General features: G+C 42.5%; 1 protein-coding gene across 2 annotated transcripts in view; it reads right to left on the bottom strand.

The window, feature by feature from the left end:
- TDRD3 (tudor domain containing 3) overlaps nt 1-9,894 on the bottom strand; it is a 632,378-nt gene extending 622,484 nt beyond the window's left edge. The window contains exon 1 of one of the 2 annotated variants that reach the window (XM_029602992.1): nt 9,644-9,894. In XM_029602992.1, the coding sequence (XP_029458852.1) occupies nt 9,644-9,684 (41 nt within the window). In that variant the 5' untranslated portion in view covers nt 9,685-9,894. The remainder of the gene's footprint in view (nt 1-9,643) is intronic. The other variant, XM_029602999.1, reaches the window with a different exon arrangement.
- Between the last annotated feature and the right edge of the window lie 13,602 nt (nt 9,895-23,496).

The following is a 23,496-nucleotide window of genomic DNA, read 5'->3' as shown; positions in this document are numbered from 1 at the left end:
CTTTGTATTTCATAAACTAATGGAACAATATATAAAATATTATATAATATTAAAATGTTATAAAATTAAAGCAACAAAACTGTAGGGCATATGAGGTAGAGAGAAGGCACTGAGGGAATGGAACACCTATTTATAGTGGTATAACATACAGATTTTCATCTCAAACACAAGAAAAGGATAGAGATTTAATGGATGATGGTCACAAAATTGCTCTGAAAGGGGAGGTGCCATTGCTAGGTAATTTCAATCTGATGGATGTTGAGATTGTGACATCCTGAGTGCATTATCTTCTAGAAGCAGAGAGATCCTGGATTATCTGCAGGGAGAACTGTTCTGTCAACTGGTAACAAAACCTACACAGGAGGGGGGCAATACTGGACCTAGTGCTTATCAATGGGGAGAGTGTTTCTGATAAAAATCATGTTGCCTCAGATCTTTTAATCCATTGGATTCCAGAAATTGCATTATCCTCTATTTCAGCAGCAGTTCCTTTAAGTTACCACAGAAGTCAGGCTAAATGGCTTGTAGTTCCTTTGCATAAAAGTGGAAGTAAGGAGGAGGCTAGGAACTACAAGCCATTTAGTCTGACTTCTGTGGTAACTTAAAGGAACTGCTGCTGAAACTGAGGAAATTGCAATTTCTGGAATCCAATGGATTAAAAGATCCGAGGCAGCATGATTTTTTATCAGAAGTCAGTCTTGTTAGACAAATCTGATCAATTTCTTTGTTTGGGCGAGGATCACGGAAGAGTACTAGATGTAATTTGTGTAAAAGTGGGCACAGTGGGTATGGGCCCTAAAGTAACGGACTAGGTTAGAAACTGGATGAGTGCAAGGTGACAAAGGGTAGTGATAAATGGACCTCACTCCACGGAGAGGGGGTTACCAGTGGTGTTCTGCAGGGATCAATCCTTAGACTGGTTCTTTTCAACATTTTTGAAGCGATACTGTGGAAAGACTAATCGGGAAAGGTTTATCTTTTTGCAGACAACACCAAAATCTGCAACAGGGTAGACATTCAGGAAGGTGTGGAAAACATGGGGGCTCTAATGAAGCTTAAGGAATGATCTAGAGCAGAGGTGGGCAACTACGGTCCTAGAGTGCTTCAAAATGGTCTGGTTTTCAGGACATACACAATAAATATGCATGAGAGATCCATGCACTGCTTCCAAATATATGCAAATATATCTCATGCATATTCATTGTGTATGTCCTGAAAACCAAACCTGTTTTGTGGTATTCAAGGACCGGAGTTGCCTACCCCTGGTCTAGAGTTTGATTTAATGCTAAAAAATGCAGTAAGTATTTGGACTGCAAAAACCCAAGGCAGTGGTACAGAATGTGGATGAAATTCTTCTACACGAGAAACAAAAGTGAGATCTGGACTTCATCATATCTGATAATCTTAACAGGGCCAAACAGGTGAATAAGGCAACAGAAAAAGCAGAAAGATGCTTGGATGCATAAGAGGAGGAGCAGTCATCAAAAAAGAGGAGATATTGCCCCTTTTAAAGTCCCTGGTGAGACCTCATTTGGAATAGTGTGTACAGTTCTGCAGCCCGCACCTTCAAAAAGATATAAAACGGATTGAGTCGGTGCAGAGGACGGCCACTAAAATGGTCAGTGTTCTTTGTCATAAAACATATGGATAAAGATTTAAAGAGCAGTGGTTCCCAGCCCTTTCCTGAGGACCCCCCTTAGTCAGTCGGGTTTTCAGGATATCCACAATGAATATGCATGAGAGAAAATGTGCATGTTATGGAAGCAGTGCATGATTGTATATAACCAGTTTCATGATTGTATATAAGTTCTATATATATATTTAGAGTGCCTTACTTCCGACCCAATGCACTTCCAGTATAGCCTTGTTAAGTTTACAACGTTATTCCTCTGTCTCCGGCACAATTCTGTTTCCAAGTTCACATAACCTTGTTTTATTGTAACTTTTCTTCCTCTTCAATATTATTGTTACAAACCCCCTGTCCCTTGTGACCGGTATGATTTGTATCATGAATGCCGGTATAGAAAAGATTTAAATAAATAAATAAAATATACAGTTCTATATTCCTCTGGCCCCCTCATGGTCTGATACCACCTCTGTGATCTCACTGTGTCTGACCACCATCAAGCGATGGCTTACACATAACAAGCTTGCTTTAAATTTGTCAAAGACAAAAATCTTAGTGATTCAGCATAGTAATACAATGTAAATTCCACAACTGTAAGTACTGAAGGTGCTGACTTGCCAATCGTTTCACAGGTGCGGAGCTTAGGAATGATAATTGACTCCAGTCTATCATTTATTCCCCAGATAAAAACAACTGTCAGGTCCAGTTTTTACAAACAATGGGACAGATTCATTAAGGATTTTCTCCCATTTTGTGCCTAAGGGAAAAACTCTTAGTGAATCAGGTACTATATTTTTTGCAAGGACTTAAACCATTTTTATAACCTGGATATTTTCGTTTTGTGGTATAAGCTTTTGTAATGATGACATTATATTGCTGTATTCAATTTATTTAGGCCTGCCAGCTTCAATGACAAAATCATTGCAGCTACTGCAAAAAGCAGCAGCACATCTCATCACAGGTCATAGTAAAAGAGATCAAATCTCCAGTCTTTTTTGACCCTCCACTAGCTTCCAATCCAGTGGAGGGTCAAATATAACATTTCTATATTAATACATAAATTACTGGCCATTACCTCACTTGCCTGGCCATTGCTATGCTGTGGATATATAATCCTACCAGGTCACTCCACTTTTCTAGAGAGCTTTGTTGAATGTGCCTACCTTTCAGCAGGCAAAGCTCGTTGATACTAGAAAACGTGCTTTATCAATTGCTGCACCTTTGTTGTGAAATTTTCTGGTGCAGAATGTTCAAAGGTATTTAAAGAGCTCTCTAAAAGCATTCCTACTTAGCCAAGCTTTTTTAAAAATATCAATTGATGGAATGTGCAGCAGCATGGGCTTTTTCGTTTCTGATTTGTTTGTTTTAAGTGATGAGTACTACTGTGTATGTTTTTATTGTAAGCCACCATGGGCTCTAACATATGCGGCATTATAAATACAAATACTGTAAATAAAGAATCTTCAGAGGGATAGCCATGTTTGTCTGGTGTAGCAAAAATGACAAGTGTAATTTGACACCTTCTAGACTAACAAATTTATTAAAGGATAAACTTTTGAGGACAGAGTCCACTTCGGCAGATGCATCTGATGCATATAGGGAAAAATAACCCATGCTGTAGTTACACTATGTTAGGTTCCCTATTAGGAGCTACCACTCAGAATAAAGATCTAGACATCATATTGAAATCATCGGCTCAGTGTACTGCAGCAATCAAAAAGCAAACAATGTTAGGAATTATTAGGAAGGAAATAGTGAATAAAACAGAAAATGTCATAAAGCCTCTGAATCGCTCCATGGTGAGACCGCACCTCGAGTACTGTGTCCAATTCTCGTCGCCACATCTCAAAAAATATATAGTTGCACTGGAGAAGAGACAGAAAAGGGCGACCAAAATGATCAAGGGGATGGAATGGCTCCCCTATGAGGAAAGGTTAAAGAGTTTAGGGCTGTTTAGCTTGGAGAAGAGACGGCTGAGAGGAGATATAAAATCACGAGAGGTCTAGTACGGGTAAATGTGAATCTGTTATTTACTCTTTCAGATAATAGGAGAACTAGGGGGCACTCCATGAAGTCAGCAAGTAGCACATTTTTTAAAAAAAAATCGGAGAAAATTCTTTTCACTCAACGCACAATTAAGCTCTGGAATGTGTTGTCAGAGGATGTAATTAGGGCAGTTAGTGTAGCTGGGTTTAGAAAAGGTTTGGATAAGTTCCTGGAGGAAAAGTCCATTGACTATTAAGTTAACTTACGGCCCAATTTTAAAAGGCCCACGCACGTAAAATACAAGGGTTATATGCGTGGCCGGGCTCTGCGCGCGCTGTACACATTTTACAAAGGAACCAGCCATGCGCGTAACCCCCATCATACACTAAAGTGCCGGGCCCAAAGAAAGGGGCAGGCCAAGGGGCGTGGTCTGGGCAGGGGGGGGCTGCTGTCCCGGGGAAGCGCACGCCGGCAGCCAGCCGGCGCACAGAGTCTACTGCTGCTTCAAAGGAGCAGTAAGGTACAAAATAAAAAAAATTCTAATAGTTAGTTAGGGGGTAGAGGTCGGGGAGGAGAAGAGAAAAGGTAGGAAGGTTAGATAGGAGTATAGGGAAGTTCCCTCCTAGACCGCTCCTTAATTGGAGTGGACTGCGAGGGAACTGGGGAAGCCCTACTCGTGTCGCCGCACATCACTTTTTAAAATCCCCCCTGTGCGTACAAGTCGCAGGCCACCCGCACATGAACGCATGGATGTTAAAATCCGAAGCACATTTGCATGCGGATATAGTATTTTATAACATGCACGCGTCGCTGCACACGTTATAAAATCAGCATCTCCATGTGCACACATGGGTGTTAAAATCGACCCCTCAGGGAATAGCCACTGCTATTACTGGCATTAGTAGCATGGGATCTCCTTAATGTTTGGGTACTTACCAGGTGTTTGTAACCTGGTTTGGCCACTGTTGGAAATAGGAAGCTGGGCTTGATGGATCTTTGGTCTGACCCAGTTGGGCAACTTCTTATGTTCTGGATAAGAGTTATCTGGATAACTCACACAGCACAGCAATGTTGCTGAATATCCCTGCTAATTAGTTGGATAAATCTTATCCAGCTAACATCAAACCTGCTTTTGAGCAAGTCTAACTTATCCAGTTAACTTAGCCAGTTAAGTATGAATATTGCTACTTATCCGGCTAACGGGCCAATACAGTAGAGTGCGCTCCGGTGGACTGCACTATTAGCCAGCATTTGGATGCTCGTTTTCGACGCGCTAGCTTTACCCCTTATTCAGTAAGGGGTAATAGCGCGTCGAAAACGCGCGTCCAAACCCCCCCCCCCCCCAAAACTAATAGCGCCCACAACATGCAAATGCATGTTGATGGTCCTATTAGTTATTCCCGCGCGATCCAGAAAGCAAAATGTGCAGCGAAGTTGCACATTTTACTTTCAAAAATTAACGCCTGCCCAAAGGCTGGTGTTAATTTCTGCTGGCACCGGGGAAGTGTACAGAAAAGCAGAAAAAACCATTAAGTCGGAGGTCCCAAAAATTTAAAAAATTAAAAAAAATAAAACAAAAATTTAAAATCAGCCCGCGGGTCGGAAGACGGACGCTCAATTATGCCGGCGTCCATTTTCCGAACCTGTGGCTGTCAGCGGGTTTGAGAACAAACGCCGGCAAAACTGAGGGTCAGCTGTCAAACTCGCTGACAGCCGCCATGCCTGTCAAAAAAGAGGTGCTAGGGACGCGCTAGTGTCCCTAGCGCCTCTTTTTACCGTGGGACCTCATTTGAATACTAAATTGCGCGCACAGGAGAGTGGCCTGTGCGCTCGCCCGCTCTCCCGCGACGTTTACTGTATCGGCCTGTAAGTTAGCTGGATAAATAGCTCCACCTCGGAATGACCACATCCCACCCACAACTTAATTGGCTAACTACTTAGCTGGATAAGTGTAAAGATCCTGGCTATGGTGCGGCCCTCCTTTCTGCAGGAGCCCTCAGTGGGCCACAGACTGACTGCACAGATTCTGCTATGAAGGCTCTCTGAAGCAGCACTGCCTCACTCACAGTGCACGGCCTCAGACTGGGTCTAACCTTGGTCCTTTCCTTGCTTCCTTGTTGTTCGCTGTCCTGCTTAGGCCAATATATTGGCCCTCTAGTTGTGTATGTGTGTTCATCATTGTTGTTCTGTCCTGTTCTTGTGTGCATGCTGGTCCCTTTGTTTGTATCGGTTTGTCCTAAATTGTGAACACCCTTGTGTTTTTATCAATGCTCCAGATCTGCCCTATCTTAGTGGGTACCATTCAGACCCCCTGCCAGCACCTCCACTGAAGTCATACTGGCCACCAGAATCTGAAGGCTCAACCTGACGAGGAAGTGGCCGGTTAGACAGAAGATCTGGTCCTGCACAGCTCATGCCTACTGTATCCTGCTATCCCCAAATCCAGCACTGCTTCTATCCTGGAAGTCACCCGTTTACTGGCATTCAAACTCTGACAATAAGTGACTTATCCAGTTAAGTGGCAAATGCTAAACAGGACCAAATATTCAGCTGTTGCCACTAAGTCACTAACCTTAACAGAAACTTGGGGGTAACCTGCCCAGAGCAGCAGTTTCTACCCTTAGCCGAAACGTGGGGGTAACCTGCACGGAGCGGCAGTTACTACTATTGGCGGAAACGTGGGGGTAGCCGCAAGGAGCAGCAGTTACTACCTTGGGAAGCTTGTTGGGCAGACTGGATGGACCATTTTGGTCTTTTTCTGCCATCATCACTATGTTACTATGTTACCATAAGTCCATACTTATCCGGCTAAGTAGCATTGAATATCAGTCTCATAATTATCATTACTACTATGAATGTCAAAATGCTATATGTAAGAGCTACTGTCACTGGCTGTTTTTTCACATGAGAGTTATAAAAGTGAACTACTGTCAACTAACACTTATGAGAAGCAACCCTTTATACAATTTCTGTTTGTTTATAGGGAGCAATGCAAAAAATCAGTGAGATCGAACAATCACAAGTAATGTGACATCACCAGCAAACAATTACAGTAATCATATGGAAAAGACTATACTTAAAAAAATAAACATTTATACCACTATATTATTCTGGAAACAGCTTGGATTAAAGCAATACTGTGAACCCAAGTACCTTCTCTTCTGTGTACAAAACTGAGCAACTTCCAACTTCTATGTATAGCAGCCCCATAACAAAATAATGTATTACATCTCAACCTGACACTGGAGCGTAGTGAAATGCAAAGAATGATTTTATATGAAAGATTCAAGTTCAATCCTGACCATGGTTCTCCATTTACTTGTAAGAACTAGGGATGGGAGTATCATAGGGGTGATGCAGTCTGTCCCAGTAGGATAGAATGCTAATCAGGAGATTCAGGCAGCTAAACAGTGGCTACTTATAAGGGAAAATCAGTGCAACATCTAAAATCAGGCCCTGACATACATCGGACAAGAGTGAAACATGGAAAAAAGTGCACATTAGCACTTTCTTAACAAAAAATATAGGACTATTTATTATGGAACGGTGTTATCTTCTACAAATGAAAGTGTTCTTATGTTCTTATGACAGTCTCATGGAATTCTTGCCCAAATTTGCCTAGTGACACTATTAAACAATGGGTCTCGTATTTAAGAATGTAATATATCTCACATATCGGAAATACTGTACAAAACAAAACATACATAATAAAATCTCACATAAAACAAAAAAAAAACACAATAAAATAGACATAACAATGTAACACAAAATAATGAACCTATACAACTTCCAAAGAAAGATACATCAAGGAAAAGCTATTTGAAAAAAGTGAGTTTTCAATTTCTTTCTAAACAACCTGTAATCAGTAACAGTACAAATTCCAGATTGTAACCCATTCCAAAGCCTGATTGCAAGTAACCTGCAAATGCACTTAACTGACTGAGGGTACACTCAAAGACAATTATCCAAGGACTGCAATGCACACAAAGGAACGTGTATTATTGCAACTCATTTTACATTGAATTGCCAATCTACAGTTATTGCAGAACGCTGCTGCATGCTTAGTGGTTTCTGCTCAGCATGTGAACACATATGCCAGCATTAAAACAACATCATTGGCTGCCAAACTGAAAGAATTCAGTTTAAGGTGATAGTGCTGGTATTTAAAGCCCTGATGGCTCTGCATGCATGGTGGAAAGACTAGTGTGATATCTTAGTCATGATGAACACTTGATCTCGTAGCCTGCTGCTTTTATTGTATTTTAGCTTTATTTTTAGGGAACCAGACAAGGGCCAAGTGTATCAAAGTTCAAAACTCTGTGTCACGGGTCAAAGCACAGACATAAAGTTCAATGGCAGATAACGTTGAGCACAGTCTTGAACTTTGAAACACTTGGCCAGTGTCAGTTTTTCTTTCATTTGCATGACCATTTTGATGCAACATTGAAATTTAAGATAAGTTCTTTTGGACTTTGATATTAAGACAATGTTTTTTGGTGAACTGATATATGTCTTTAATGGAAAAGTGTTGGACATTTTATTTGCACATCAAAATATATCAGGATATTTTTCTGACCAAAGATTATTACATAGACATTGTCAGTCACTCAGAATCCTTAAAGCAGGTGCTTTTGCGTCTTTTTTATGATGGTCATTAGTAAATATATTTGAGTTTATTCGGCTACTATTTTCTAGAGTGGAATTTTTTATAGGAATATTTGATTTTTTAATTTTTTTCTACTCAGAGATTTTCTTATAATCTTTAGCCATCTGTAAACCCAGCCTTGGCTCTGTAGGGGTTCTACATGAAATAGTATCCGGTATATCTTTTCAGGAGACCTCAGACATGTTAAAAATTATATTGTTGCCTGATATTTAACGAGCTGCAGAAAGAACAAATAAGATGTACAAATAATAAAGGAAAGTTAATAAGACAAAGAAGACTAAAACACTACTCCAACCCAGAAATGAGAAAGAACTGAGGAAACAAATGAAAAGCAAAGTGGGAAAGTGGTGTACATGGCTTTGAAGGATTGTGCAAAGTGTTTAACTGGGGAGGTGATGGGAAACCACAGAAGGAATTCAAGGTAGTAAGAAGCAAGATCAAAGCATTGGGCTTGAAAGACAGGAGAGAGGGAGGCCAGTACGAAATATGTAGTGATCAAAGTGGGAAATTATCAGGATAGGGGTAAATGTGTGAGTGTGGGCAGTAAAAATGGAGAGTAAGGCATCATTCACAATACTCTTTGATGCATTTTAGAAAAATCGTTGCGAGAAATCAAGCACTAGGAGGTATCGGACACGTATCCCGTTACTATGTATCCAAATCCTTTCCTACAAAGAACAAGAGGCAGCAAGCATCCAATACAAAGTTTACTTTTGCAATACTTCATGGCACCATGGTATTCTCTAGTTACAACGAAAATGTAAGACGGAACATACAATAAGCAACACACACATTTGTGTGTTAAAAGCACTATCTGTGAGGTTTCAGGTATCATAACATTTTACAGGTGTAATAACACTTCTTAAGGTGAGTCAAATTAATTTTGACATGTCTTGCAAGGACTAAAGAAAAAAAAAAAAAGGGCAAGGAGAGCGCTTTGGCTTCAAAGTATATCAGATGGACCGGAAAGCCTTTGACACAACCTGTCATTAGTTACACATTCTAAGTCGCTCCAAAACTTTTCCCTATGATCGCAGGGGCGCAGCGGTCACGTCCCGGTGTTCTCCATCAGAATTAAACCCGGGGAAGAAAGGGCCCATAGGTATGCGGCCGTGCTGGGGAGCTGGAGGAGCCTGCTCAGGCCAGCTCCAGAACTTCCACGCGGCGGGAAAGAAACCGTGGAGGGGAAACAAACAGCGCTCGCACCCCGAGAAAAAGAGCCACAAATCTGCAACTTTACGGGCGGGCTGAGGCTTCCCGGCCCTGGAGGGAAAAAAGGAGACAGGGCGAGCGGCCTGTAGGCCTGCCCCGAGTCACACAGCACAGGCCTGCACGGCGGGGGAAGAGAGGGGGGAATTTCTTACCAGCCCTCCGCGGCCAGCGACGAACTTATGGGACCCGCCATATCTCCCTCTGGCAACCAGGTACGCGCTCAACGGTGTCCAGGGGTCAGCGAGGCGCGCGGTGGCCCGGCGGGGGGAAGGGAATGGAGGAGGGGAGGGGCCAACGGGAAGGGAAAGCCCAGACTGGGACGGGAAAGCGCCTGGGCCGGAACGCTCCAACTAACTCCGGCCGGGGAAACAAAGGCGAGTAACTCCGTGCTGCCTGTCGCGCGCCAATGTCGTCATCGCGCAGCCGGGCTGACGCTCGTGCCGCCGCCGCCGCTACTGCAGTCGTGGCGAGTGCTGGCAAACGGGAGCAGGAGTCAGTGGGAGCTCGGGTTGTTGGCACAGTTTCCACGCGTTGTCGGGGTTTCCTGGGAGGTAGTGAGCCGGAGTCTTGCTGCAGATCTGCTGCGATTGCTAGAGAGTCTGGTGCAGAAAGTGGATATGTATAACTGTTCACAACAGAATGGAGGGTTGGGAGCCAGCTTTTAGTTTGGGTGCTTAAGGTAACAGAAAAGATACAGGTTCTCGCTGAGATAAGGAGGTCATTAGCCTGGTAACCGAGTTGACTGGTTGTGGTCGCTTTGTACTAATGGAGTTTGTAGCGTTTAGATGTGGTGCCACTGTCATCTCCTATAATTCTATATGTTTTAGTGAGGGCGTGATATAATGCATGATGGCGCACACTACATGTAACTAAAGTTTTGTTTAGTTCTTAAAATACGGTGGCTTGTAAAAGTATTCACTCCCTTAAAAGTCAGCAGATTTGTGTAGATTACAAATGACATTTACACAAATTGTTCCAGATAGTTTATTACAAACTGTATGCTCTTAAAGTACATTTTCAAAGTCACGAGTCATTATTTCTCTGCATTTTTTGTAATATAAAATTAGAAACTGAAAAATGCTGCTTATATAAGTATTCAACCCCTGTGTTGTGGAAGCTCCAACTTTACAAAGATGAAAAATATTGCCCTAACAATTGCCTTACAGTTGGCCTCTTCCTGTGAATCATTAAAACAAAGTCAGCTTCTCTGGATAAAAGCGCCGCGCCCCCCCCCCATTCCTGTACCATTTATCAGACTATGAATCTGAACGAAAGCTGTGTAAATGAAGACCACAGAGCATTCTAAAGAAACTAAAGATAAAGTTATAGACATTCCAAAGACAGGAAAAGGTTACAAAATAATATCCAAGTGCTTGGATATATCAGTGAGCCCTTAGACAAGGCAGTCTCTCAAAACTCAATGTCAAAGCAAGAAGCAGACTTGTGAGGGAAATCACAGAGAAGCCAACAATCCTGTTAAAGGAGCTACAGAATTCAGTGGCTGAGACTGGAGTTAGAGGTGCACCAGTCATTCATATCAAGAGCTCTGCATACAACTGGAAGAGTAGCTAGAAAGAAGCCATTACTGAAGAAAAATCTCATTAAACCACATCGGGAGTTTGCTAGAAAGCATCAGAATAACCCAGCTAAAATGTGGGATAAGGTTTTGAGGTCAGATGAGACAAAAAATGCAGCTTTTTGGCGCAACCTAACACTTCACTATTAAACTGACTCAGAAGTGTACCTACACACACTGCAATTGTCAATCAAATACACCCCTTTCCTAGTGTGTAGCAGATGGATTCATGACCAATGGGTATAGTGTGCTCCTGATAGCAGTTGGAGACTGAGTCAGATTTCAATCTTATGTCACCACCAGTACATATTAGAGATGTGAATCGTGTGATCGATCGTCTTAACGATCGATTTCGGCTGGGAGGGGGAGGGAATCGGATCGTCGCAGTTTGGGTTTTTTAAATATCGTGTAAATCGAAAACCGGCACACTAAAACATCCCTAAAACCCACCCGACCCTTTAAAATAAATCCCCCACCCTCCCGAACCCCCCCCCCCCCAATGCCTTAAATTACCTGGGGTCCAGTGGGGGGGGGGGGAGGGGAAGGGGGAGGGCGGGAAAACCGGCACACTAAAACAACCCTAAAACCCACCCCGACCCTTTAAAATAAATCCCCCACCCTCCCGAACCCCCCCAAAATGCCTTAAATTACCTGGGGTCCAGAGGAAGGGTCCCGATGTGATCTTTTACTCTCGGACCTCCGGTGCTTGTAGAAATGGCGCCGGCGCTACCTTTGACCTGTCATATGACAGGGCAAAGGTAGCGCCGGCGCCATTTTGGTTTTTTGTCCCCCGACGGCAGGAGCGTAGGAGATCACTCCCGGACCCCCGCTGGACCCCCAGGGACTTTTGGCCAGCTTGGGGGGGCCTCCTGACCCCTACAAGACTTGCCAAAAGTCCAGCGGGGGTCCGGGAACGACCTCCTGCAGGAGATCGCTCCCGGACCCCCATGGACTTTTGGCCAGCTTGGGGGGCCGTACGGCCGGCGCCATTTTGCACAAAATGGCGCCGGCCGTACGGCAACACGATTCAACTGCAGGAGGTCGTTCCGGACCCCCGCTGGACTTTTGGCAAGTCTTGTGGGGGTCAGGAGGCCCCCCCAAGCTGGCCAAAAGTCCCTGGGGGTCCAGCTGGGGTCCGGGAGCGATCTCCTACGCTCCTGCCGTCGGGGACAAAAAAACAAAATGGCGCCGGCGCTACCTTTGCCTTGTCATATGACAGGTCAAACGTAGCGCCGGCGCCATTTCTACAACGCACAGGAGGTCCGAGAGTAAAAGATCACACCGGGACCCTTCCTCTGGACCCCAGGTAATTTAAGGCATTTTGGGGGGGTTCGGGAGGGTGGGGGATTTATTTTAAAGGGTCGGGGTGGGTTTTAGGGTTGTTTTAGTGTGCCGGTTTTCCCGCCCTCCCCCTTCCCCCGATTTACGATTTTTTGACGATAAATCGGGGGAATTGTTATTGTATCGCGGCTCTAACGATTTTTGACGATTTAAAATATATCGGACGATATTTTAAATCGTCAAAAAACGATTCACATCCCTAGTACATATACCCCAGCAGGAAGCTCTGCTCTTCAGTATTTCTCTGTCTCCTTAGCAGTTTGGGACTATACACACGCTGGCACAGCATTAGAAAGTCCAAACCAAAGAAGAAAATTCTAAAACACTGAAGAAATCTTACCTCTACAGAGGAGCCCCACTCTCCTGCGGTGATACCTAAGGGTCCCTCCCCCAGTCGAGAATTCCTGAGGTGATTTCCGAGATCCCTCAGGGGTAAGCCTCGGTCCGATAGCCGGCTCCCGACGTGGACTTAGCCCCCAGGAACGGGAGTGGCTGAGAGGCAGCGGGTGCAATACCGAGCACGGCGGTGAAGGTAATCTCCCTCTCCCCCCGCAGCCGGAGACCACCCGGCATGAGACCGGGAAGCGCCGAGACAAGGTAAGGTAGAAAATTTTTGTTAAAGTCTCCGGTCTCCGAGGCTTGGATAGCCACACAGATCTTCCTTCCGGCGTCTGTTCAGTCGGGTTGAGCAGCCCCGTCCAGGCTAGACCCCGATCCAGCACAAGGGACCTCCCACGTGGAGACCCTCCGGGGGTGACGTGGTCCTCTATTCACACCTTCTCGAGGTTCTACCGCCTGGATGTTCAGGCCAGAGAGGACACAGTATTCGTAAGGGCAGTACTAAGTGGGCCACGGGCAGCCTTCCATCCAGTTCGGGAGTAGCTTTTGTACATCCCATTGGTCCTGAGTCCATCTGCTACGCGCTAGGAAATGGAGAAATTACTTACCTGATAATTTTGTTTTCCTTAGTGTAGACTGGTGGACTCAGTATCCCACCCACGGCTGCCTCAACATACTGAAACCTCAGATGACAATCCCTGATAGCAAGACAAGCATGGGTAAGCCAGACTTACCCCTAGTTAAGACGCCCATAGTTACCGGGCGTCAGCATTTCTCGGTGGTTGATACTGGTGGTCTCCAGCGACAATTCACGTCAACTAGTTCAAGTTATCCAAGTTAATCAAGTTATCCAAACACACATATATCCACTATTGCTTTTCGAGGAGAATACTGAACACGGGTATATGTAGTGCTGACGTCAGATTGAAATCTGACTCTGTCTCCAACTGCTATCAGGAGCACACTATACCCATTGGTCCTGAGTCCATCTGTCTACACTAAGTAAAACGAAATTATCAGGCAGGCAAACATGAGATTCAGCCCCTCCCCCACCAACCACAGATGCTTTAGCAGACCTTACCAACCTTTATAAAAGGAATTATGACATTTTTGACACCTCTACCATTTAACTTTACAAGAGCCCATTGTATAACCCAACTTGCATTATAAGCAATGGAGAAAAGGGAAACCTCAGGCAGCGCACCTTCAGAAAATATAGCTGGTAACTTCTTGCAGTGTAATGAGCCTCTTTAAACTGTGAATCTGACGGGTGTCAAACCAAGGTATTGAGTACCAAGTAAAATCTTGACGGGAATTAAACCTTGCATTTTCTAAGTTCAGGCATAATAACTTTCCGATGTGGATACAGTCCCTGAAGCAGCGCAAAGCGAAACGTACGTCGGACTGCGCAAGCATCTTCAATATCGGAAGTTCATCCCTTTAAAGAAATTCCTGAACAACTTTCACCTACAAAGCGCTGCAGCGCTGTAGACTAAATTGGAAGCACGGTGGCGCTCAGCACAAGTAAGGAAACACCCTCTCTTGGAAGCGCGGCGGCGCTCAGCATAAGTAAGGAAACACCGTCCTTTACCAATCTAACACCATCATATTAAAAATATTTTTTATAACATAAGAAAAAATTAAAAAGCAGAAAAAATTGATTTAACAATAAAGCAGCATCTTGAGGAATTAAAGACTTTAACGGACCGATGATTAAACATGACCCGTTGTGGTTGAGAGCTTGGCTTACTGCCTAACCAACCTTGGGTGGTATGATGGTCCATCGCTTTAAATAATTTAATGCACAGAAAAATGAAAAATTTGTAGCTTGCGACGTCTTTTGTGTAGAGACTTCAATTACCCCAATATTGACTGGGTAAATGTATCATCGGGACACGCTAGAGAGAGAACGTTCGTGGATGGAATAAATGATAGCTTTATGGAGCAATTGGTTCAGGAACCAACGAGAGAGGGAGCAATTTTAGATCTAATTCTCAGTGGAGCACAGGACTTGGTGAGAGAGGTAACTGTGGTGGGGCCGCTTGGCAATAGTGATCATAATATGATCAAATTTGATTTAATGACTGTAAGAGGAACAGTGTGCAAATCCAAGGCTCTCGTGCTAAACTTTCAAAAGGGAAACTTTGATAAAATGAGAAAAATTGTTAGAAAAAAACTGAAAAGAGCAGCTACAAAAGTAAAAAATGTCCAAGAGTCCAAAAGTAAAAAATGTCCAAGAGTCATTGTTAAAAAAATACCATTCTAGAAGCACAGTCTAGATGTATTCCACACATTAAGAAAGGTGGAAAGAAGGCAAAACGATTACCGGCATGGTTAAAAGGGGAGGTGAAAGAAGCTATTTTAGCCAAAAGATCTTCATTCAAAAATTGGAAGAAGGATCCAACAGAAGAAAATAGGATAAAGCATAAACGTTGGCAAGTTACATGTAAGACATTGATAAGACAGGCTAAGAGAGAATTTGAAAAGAAGTTGGCTGTAGAGGCAAAAACTCACAGTAAAAACATTTTTAAATATATCCAAAGCAGAAAGCCTGTGAGGGAGTCAGTTGGACCGTTAGATGATCGAGGGGTTAAAGGGGTACTTAGAGAAGATAAGGCCATCGCAGAAAGTTTAAATGATTTCTTTGCTTCGGTGTTTACTGAAGAGGATGTTGGGGAGGTACCCGTAATGGAGAAGGTTTTCATGGGTTTTCTCATTCAGATGGACTGAATCAAATCACGGTGAACCTAGAAGATGTGGTAGGCCTGATTGACAAACTGAAGAGCAGTAAATCACCTGGACTGGATGGTATACACCCCACAGTTCTGAAGGAACTAAAAAATGAAATTTCAGACCTATTAGTAAAAATTTGTAACCTATCATTAAAATCATCCATTGTACCTGAAGACTGGAGGATAGGAAATGTAACCCCAATATTTAAAAAGGGCTCCAGGGGCGATCCGGGAAACTACAGACTGGTTAGCCTGACTTCAGTGCCAGGAAACATAGTGGAAAATGTTCTAAACATCAAAATCACAGAACATATAGAAAGTCATGGTTTAATGGAACAAAGTCAGCATGGCTTTACCCAGGGCAAGTCTTGCCTCACAAATCTGCTTCACTTTTTTGAAGGAGTTAATAAACACGTGGATAAAAGTGAACCAGTAGATGTAGTATACTTGGATTTTCAGAAGGCGTTTGACAAAGCTCCTCATGAGAGGCTTCTAGGAAAAGTAAAAAGTCATGGGATAGGTGGTGATGTCCTTTCGTGGATTGCAAACTGGCTAAAAGACAGGAAACAGAGAGTAGGATTAAATGGATAATTTTCTCAGTGGAAGGGAGTGGACAGTGGCGTGTCTCAGGGATCTGAATTGGGACCCTTACTTTTCAATATATTTATAAATGATCTGGAAAGAAATACGACGAGTGAGATAATCAAATTTACAGATGACACAAAATTGTGCAGAGTAGTTAAATCACAAGCAGATTGTGATAAATTGCAGGAAGACCTTGTGAGACTGGAAAATTGGGCATCCAAATGGCAGATGAAATTTAATGTGGATAAGTGCAAGGTGATGCATATAGGGGAAAATAACCCATGCTATAATTACACAATGTTGGGTTCCATATTAGGTGCTACAACCCAAGAAAGAGATCTAGGCGTCATAGTGGATAACACATTGAAATCCTCAGTTCAGTGTGCTGCGGCAGTCAAAAAAGCAAACAGAATGTTGGGAATTATTAGAAAGGGAATGGTGAATAAAACGGAAAATGTCATAATGCCTCTGTATCGCTCCATGGTGAGACCGCACCTTGAATACTGTGTACAATTCTGGTTGCCGCATCTCAAAAAAGATATAATTGCGATGGAGAAGGTACAGAGAAGGACTACCAAAATGATAAGAGGAATGGAACAGCTCCCCTATGAGGAAAGACTAAAGAGGTTAGGACTTTTCAGCTTGGAGAAGAGACAGCTGAGGGGGGATATGATAGAGATGTTTAAAATTGTGAGAGGTCTAGAACGGGTAGATGTGAATCGGTTATTTACTCTTTTGGATAGTAGAAAGACTAGGGGGCACGCCATGAAGTTAGCATGGGGCACATTTAAAACTAATCGGAGAAAGTTCTTTTTTACTCAACGCACAATTAAACTCTGGAATTTGTTGCCAGAGGATGTGGTTAGTGCAGTTAGTATAGCGGTGTTTAAAAAAAGGATTGGATAAGTTCTTGGAGGAGAAGTCCATTACCTGCTATTAAGTTCACTTAGAGAATAGCCACTGCCATTAGCAAGGTAACATGGAATAGATTTAGTGTTTGGGTACTTGCCAGGTTCTTATGGCCTGGATTGGCCACTGTTGGAAACAGGATGCTGGGCTTGATGGACCCTTGGTCTGACCCAGCATGGCAATTTCTTATGTTCCTTCCATCATGTACATCCTTCAAAGGCCACTCCTCCCTCTATGGGGGTTGTCCACTTAAAGACCAGTGCTTCCACTTTGGGAAAACGCAGAAGCGCTCTCACAGCCAGATCCAACCCCCATTAAAATTTGCCTCTGGAGCTTCCCATTCCAGATTAATCAATTCCTGAATGGCATCCATCACAGGGGAAAAAACAAGAGGCTTTATGTAAGGAAACCAAAATGAGATTGTTCCTCAGCTCTGACATGGCATCCAAACCAGGGACACCCAGGTGTTTCAAGGTCTGGGAAATCAAGGCCAGCAGTTCATCTCTATGAAAGAACTGGAACATGGTTCAATACAGTTCCTGTCGTGGAGGAATTTCCCCATCTTCCAGGGGATCAGGATCAAACTTATCATCAGTACCATCCGGATTCCTGTCGGAACACCCTCACGGAGACGAGGCAATCTCCGGCACTTAAGCATAGGACTGGAAGAGGGAATAGTCAGCAGATGAGGGTCTGACCAGACAGGAATGGGAGAAGCGGAGGACCCCAGCCTGCCAAGGCTTGTAAGCCTTGAAAAAATTCCACCCAAGAAAAAGCAGCCGGGTCCAGACCAAGTCCAGAAGGAACTGGAACTGGTCCCACAGAACTTCCCTTGCCTGCGAAGGAGCTAATCAAGGGAGATCCAAGATCTGGTGTCCCTCTAGTCAAGGCAGTGACCAACCCATGATCAGAATAGGAGGAGCCAGGCTTAGTAAAATCCAAGGAAGACAACTCTCCCTGAGTGTCTGAGCAGTGCTGATGTAGGTTAGAAGCCAGGTCAGGCTGAGAAGCCCTAATATGACAAGTAACACAACTAGGAAGATGCTTAGGCTTCTTGCTTACTGGCACCATCACGGCAGTAAACATGCGTCTGAACGGCTCAAGCTCAAAAGGGAAATGTGCACAAAAAATAAGCACCTAGAAGGAATTGCGGCATACAACTTGTGCGCCAGGCTAAGCGTGTGAACAGTGTAAAATTTGTGCATGTAAAAAGCACACCCAAAGCACAAGTGAACAACGCGTGCACAGAGGTGATGCACTGCGCACACTGGCCTGTAGAGGGCAGCAAAGGAGCGCGTGAAAAAACACTACCACCAAGTGCAAGAAAAAAGCCTAAGTGCAGGACCTAGCCCACCAGGGGCTGCTCAATCCGCCAGGCTGCCCTGTTCTCTAACCCCAACGGGAGCGGGAACAACTATCGGTATGGCACAACAAGCACAGAGACCAGAGAAAGTCCTGAAACCCCTCTAACTATTTCTGATTCAAGGTAAAACATTTTGGGGGTTTGTTTGTTTTTTTTGTAAACCCTACCTGAGCTCAGCGCTTACCTGCTGCAGGGGGAGAGGGCATCTGCCATCACCACTGTGCTCAGCCTCCTGCACCTGCTACCTTTCAGCTGAACTAGCAGATAAATTTAAGCTGGGAAACCCAGCTACTGGACCAAGGGACAGCTCTGAGGGACCACGAAAATCACCTCAGGAATTCTCCACTGGGGGAGGGACCTTTAGGTGTCACCACAGGGGAGCGGGACTTTCTTTTCCTTAATTTAGAATTTCAAATTTCTCCTTCCAAAAAGCTCAAAGCAATCCCCATGGGGAGATGCACATCCACCATCTGCTGGAGACGGAGAATACTGGCAGGCTGGGGTACTGCAGGGCTCTATATACCATGTCGTCAGTTTGTTCCATCTCCATCTGCTGGCAGGGGAGCATAAACCCACTGGTCCTGAGTCCGTTTGTCTACATGCTAGGAAAATAATGAATTATGACTTAGAATATATATTTTGAGAATACTGGTTTGCAGTAAGTACTGTCTGGAACAATCTGTGTAAGCGTCATTTGTAATCCACACAAATCTGACTTTTTAGGGTGGTTGAATACTTCTGCAAGCCACTGTATCTGAGTTCATAGGTAAGTGGGCACAGAGAGGGAAAAGAAAGATTGCTCAAAATATCAACTTACCTGCCTCTGCTATATTGCTTTTCTGGTGTGCAGGCAGAGAGTAGGCTAACTTTTAGGTGCATTTTAGTTTTTATCCCAATATATCTCCCATTTGGTTTATGCTGTTGTCCAGTTTTGTTTATCTTAATATGTCGCTTCTCGCAAAATCAAAGCTGTTGATATTATAAAACAGATCAAACTTAAATACATTAATATGAGGCCTCCATGGCATTTTGATAAGCAGCACAGAGGCATCGTTATAATCTTGTTAGCAGAAGTGTTTAATAGGAGGTGCTTTAAGAAACATTTGACACTATTATCTCCACAGGAGCACAGATCTTAATTATAGTGTTTCTATTAACTAACAACTGAATTATCTAAACTATTGCAAACGTTATGGGCATATATTCCCTTATTCTTCCTAAGCAGGCATACTAAAGACTTTAAGGTTCTTATCTCACCTAGTCAATAGAAGTTCATAAATGTTTGCAAGTGTAACCCTTGGTTTGAATAAAGTGGTATGTCTAGGGACCTTTATTTTCAGTTTTTATTATTTTCCTTGGGAATTTATCAGCATTTATATTGACCAGTCAAACAGCTGAAAATCAGTGGACAAAAATTGCTCCTTTATTTCCCCAACTAGTGAAAAGTGCCTGGCATTGCTCTGGATATTTGGTCCATAACAGATTATAAATATTAAAAGCAAACAAAATTGACAATGATATATATTGTTTCATTATACTAAGTAATTAACAAAAAGCATATGGAAACTTAGAGGACCTCGCAATAAATAGTGACACAGACAGGTCTGCTATTGCCAGCCACTGCAGGACTCCATCCTGCAGCAGCTGAAGAAGCCTGCAGGATGTCCATCCAGATCCCATGCTGCGGCAGCCAAAGAAGGAGAGGACTGCCACACAGCTTTCATCCTGCGGTGACCAAAGAAGGAGAAGGCTGCTACTGGACCCCCATACCCTATTCAGTGAAGATGGAGTATGGCAGTGGCTGAAGAAGAGGCCTTATGTGGGTGTCAGCCTGGGTATGGGAGTCTGTCAGTTACGTGTGTGAGGGGTAGTAGAACCTGTGTGTCTATATGTGTTGGGGATGTAGGAGTCTGTTCTAAAGCATATAGGGAAAGATCTAAATGTATACCCTAGAGAAAAGGTGAGATAGGGGAGATATGGTACAGAAGATTAAATATTTCAAAGGTTTCCATGCACAGGAGGCTGTAGAACAAAGGGTCGTGGGATGAGGCTGAAAGGGGATTGACTAAAGAGTAATATTTATTTTAGACATTTTATATACCGTCGTTTCATATAAAGATCATAGTGGTTTATAGAAGTAACATAACTATTAATCATCAAATTTTGATGGTTTACATAAGTTGCATTTATACACAGACTTAACACACATCATATGAAGCTCCAATACATAGTAAGTCGCTTACTAATCATCTAAGACATAAGGCAAGTAATACAGGGAAATAATATAACAAATATTACATTAATGTCAGTACATTGTTTTGTGATTCTTACATTCAATCATATTTTATTCCTCATGCTTCAATTAATCTCTCATCCATCTTATTTTAGTTCTTTACATTCTGATGTTTTTAAGTTAGGTTATATACATTTTTGAATAGCCATGTTTTTAGCTCACACTTAACATTTGATACCACATAGAAAGATATTTAACATCTCAGATAGAGAATTCCATAGCTTTGGACCCTCTATGAAAAACACACAATCTCTTACTTGAGTCAGATGTGTACTCTGTATTGTGGGAACAGTCATTAGTCCTTTATTTTGAGATCTTAGTGTTTGCTGAGGTTTGTATGGTTGTAATGTCACACCTATCATACCAGTACTACTGGAATGTATGATTTTGAATATTAACGTTAATACTTTGTCATAGATGCAGGATTGTACTGGCAGCCAGTGCCATGAAATCAGCAAGGGTGTAATGTGATCAAATTTCCTGGTTCCTAATAAAAGTCTAGCTGAGGATTTTGTAATAGTGGTAATGGTTTTAAGATATATGCAGGAAGTCCGAGTAATAAAGAATTACAGTAGTCTAGGTTTGAGAAAAGAGTTTTCAATACAGTACGGAAGTCTTTGAAAGTTAATAGTTTTCATCCGATGTATATGTAACTTTGTGTAACCTGTATTAACTAATTTATTGATGTGCTTTTTCTTAGGTCTTCATCTAACTGGATACTTAAATTCCGTACTTGATTTGAGGGAGCAATTTGAAAGCTATCCAAGGCTAAAACATGAGGTTTAACTATAGAAGGGTTTCTACTTAAGAAATACGTCTTTACAGAGAGGGTAGTGGATGCATGGAATGGCCTTCCAATGGAGATGTGGAGACAGAAACGGTCTTTGAATTCAAGAAAGCATAGGATAAATACATTTATTTATTTATTTATTTATTTATTTGTGTGTTTTTATATACCGAAGTTTAGCTAGATGCCTTCACTCCGGTTTACAGGTAAAACAATGTATTACAAGAGGAGTAACAACTGGTATAACAATATAACTGGTGCGACAATATATATGTGCATGTTATGACTACGTAATCAAATTGGTCATAGCTCAACTTAAAAAAATAAATGGGAACATCGTAACATAATGCCTCGCCATCAGTAAATTTATTTATTTTATTTATTTAAAGCTTTTTTTATACCGAGGTATAGCTAGCTGCCTTCACCCCGGTTTACATCATCAACAACCATTACATAAAACAGTAAGTGAAATCGGAGAACATTCGCAATACGATTATTTATTAATAAATAGTTAAATAGATTAATAAGTAGTTAACTATTTATTAATATATATATATTAACTATTAACTATTTATTAATCTATTTATTAAATAGATTAATAAATAGTTAACATTTTAAAATTCTATACAGTGGGTTATCGTCATCGGTAAGATAACTATCCGTAATCGAAATTCTCTGTCCGTGATTGTTTGTTGTGACCTTTATTGTATGTGTGTTTAGCCAATTCCATCTTTGAAGGCTTGTTTGAAAAGCCATGTTTTGAGTTCTTTTTTAAAAGTTTTGGTGGTGTTTTGTGATCTTAGTTGTTTTGGCAGTGAGTTCCAGAGTTGAGGACCGGCTATGGAGATGGCTCTGTTTCTAACATTTGAATGTTTGGCGGTTGAGATTGATGGTATGTCTAGTTGCAATTTGCTAGTGGTTCTTGTATTGCGTTGGGATACGTGTTTCTTAATAATGTTGTTTAGGCATGTTCCTTCACTGTTGTATATTGTACTGTGTAAGATGGTTAGGGTTTTATATTCGATTCTCTTTTCTACAGGTAGCCAGTGTAGACTGTTTAGCACAGGAGTGATGTGATCGGATTTTTTGTGCCCGGTGAGGATTCTGGCTGAGGCGTTCTGCAGTAGCTGGAGTGGTCGGATAGAGGCTTTGGGTAGTCCTAACAGTAGAGAGTTGCAATAGTCGAAACTGGTGAATATAAGTGATTGTAGAACGGTTCTGAAATCGGGGTGGTACAGTAGTGGTTTTAGTTGTTTGAGGATTTGTAATTTGTGGAAGCCGCCTTTGATTTTGGTTGAGATGTGCTTTTTGAGGTTAGGCTCTGGGTCTAGTCATATTCCGAGATCTCTCAGGTTGTCTTTTAATTTGATGCATGTGTTGTCGATTTTTATGGAGTGATTTGTGTTCAATCCTGAGTTTTTTCTCTCTAGTAGAATACATTCGGTTTTGTCCATGTTTAGACATAGCTTCATGTGGTTTAGCATGTTTCTTATGGTGTCTAGTTAGGAGGCCGAGAGATTCATTGTATCTTCGATAGTGGTTGTTATTGGAATGATTAATTGTATATCGTCGGCGTACATGTAGTATGTGACGCCGAGACTTGTGAGGAGTTGGCAGAGTGGTAGGAGGTATATATTAAAAAGTGTGGCAGAGAGAGCAGAGCCTTGTGGCACTCCGGTTTCAAGAGGTATGGCATCTGAGGAGTGGTTGTTGATGTTAACTTTGAAATATCTGTTTGAGAGTTGTACCAGTTGAGAGTTGTACCAGTTGAGAGTTGTACCGGAAAGACCGATGTCAGTAAGTCTATTTATAAGGCTTTTATGGTCTACCATGTCAAATGCTGCTGAGAGGTCGTGTAGTATGAGGATGTATCTTAGATTGTTGTCGAAGCCTCTTATTATTGAGTTTGATAAGTTGAGTAGCAAGGTTTCTGTGCTGTGATTTTTTTCTGAAACCGTGTTGGGCTGGGTGTAAGATGTTGGTTTCGAGATGCTCATTGAATTGTTTCAGAGCAGCTTTCTCTCTCATTTTAGCTAGGAGTGGTAAGTTTGATATTGGGTGGTAGTTATTCGTCATTTGG

Source organism: Rhinatrema bivittatum, chromosome 5 (assembly GCF_901001135.1).
Source record: "Rhinatrema bivittatum chromosome 5, aRhiBiv1.1, whole genome shotgun sequence".
Taxonomy (NCBI): Eukaryota; Metazoa; Chordata; class Amphibia; order Gymnophiona; family Rhinatrematidae; genus Rhinatrema; species Rhinatrema bivittatum.
This window is presented reverse-complemented; position numbering and strand designations above follow the sequence as displayed.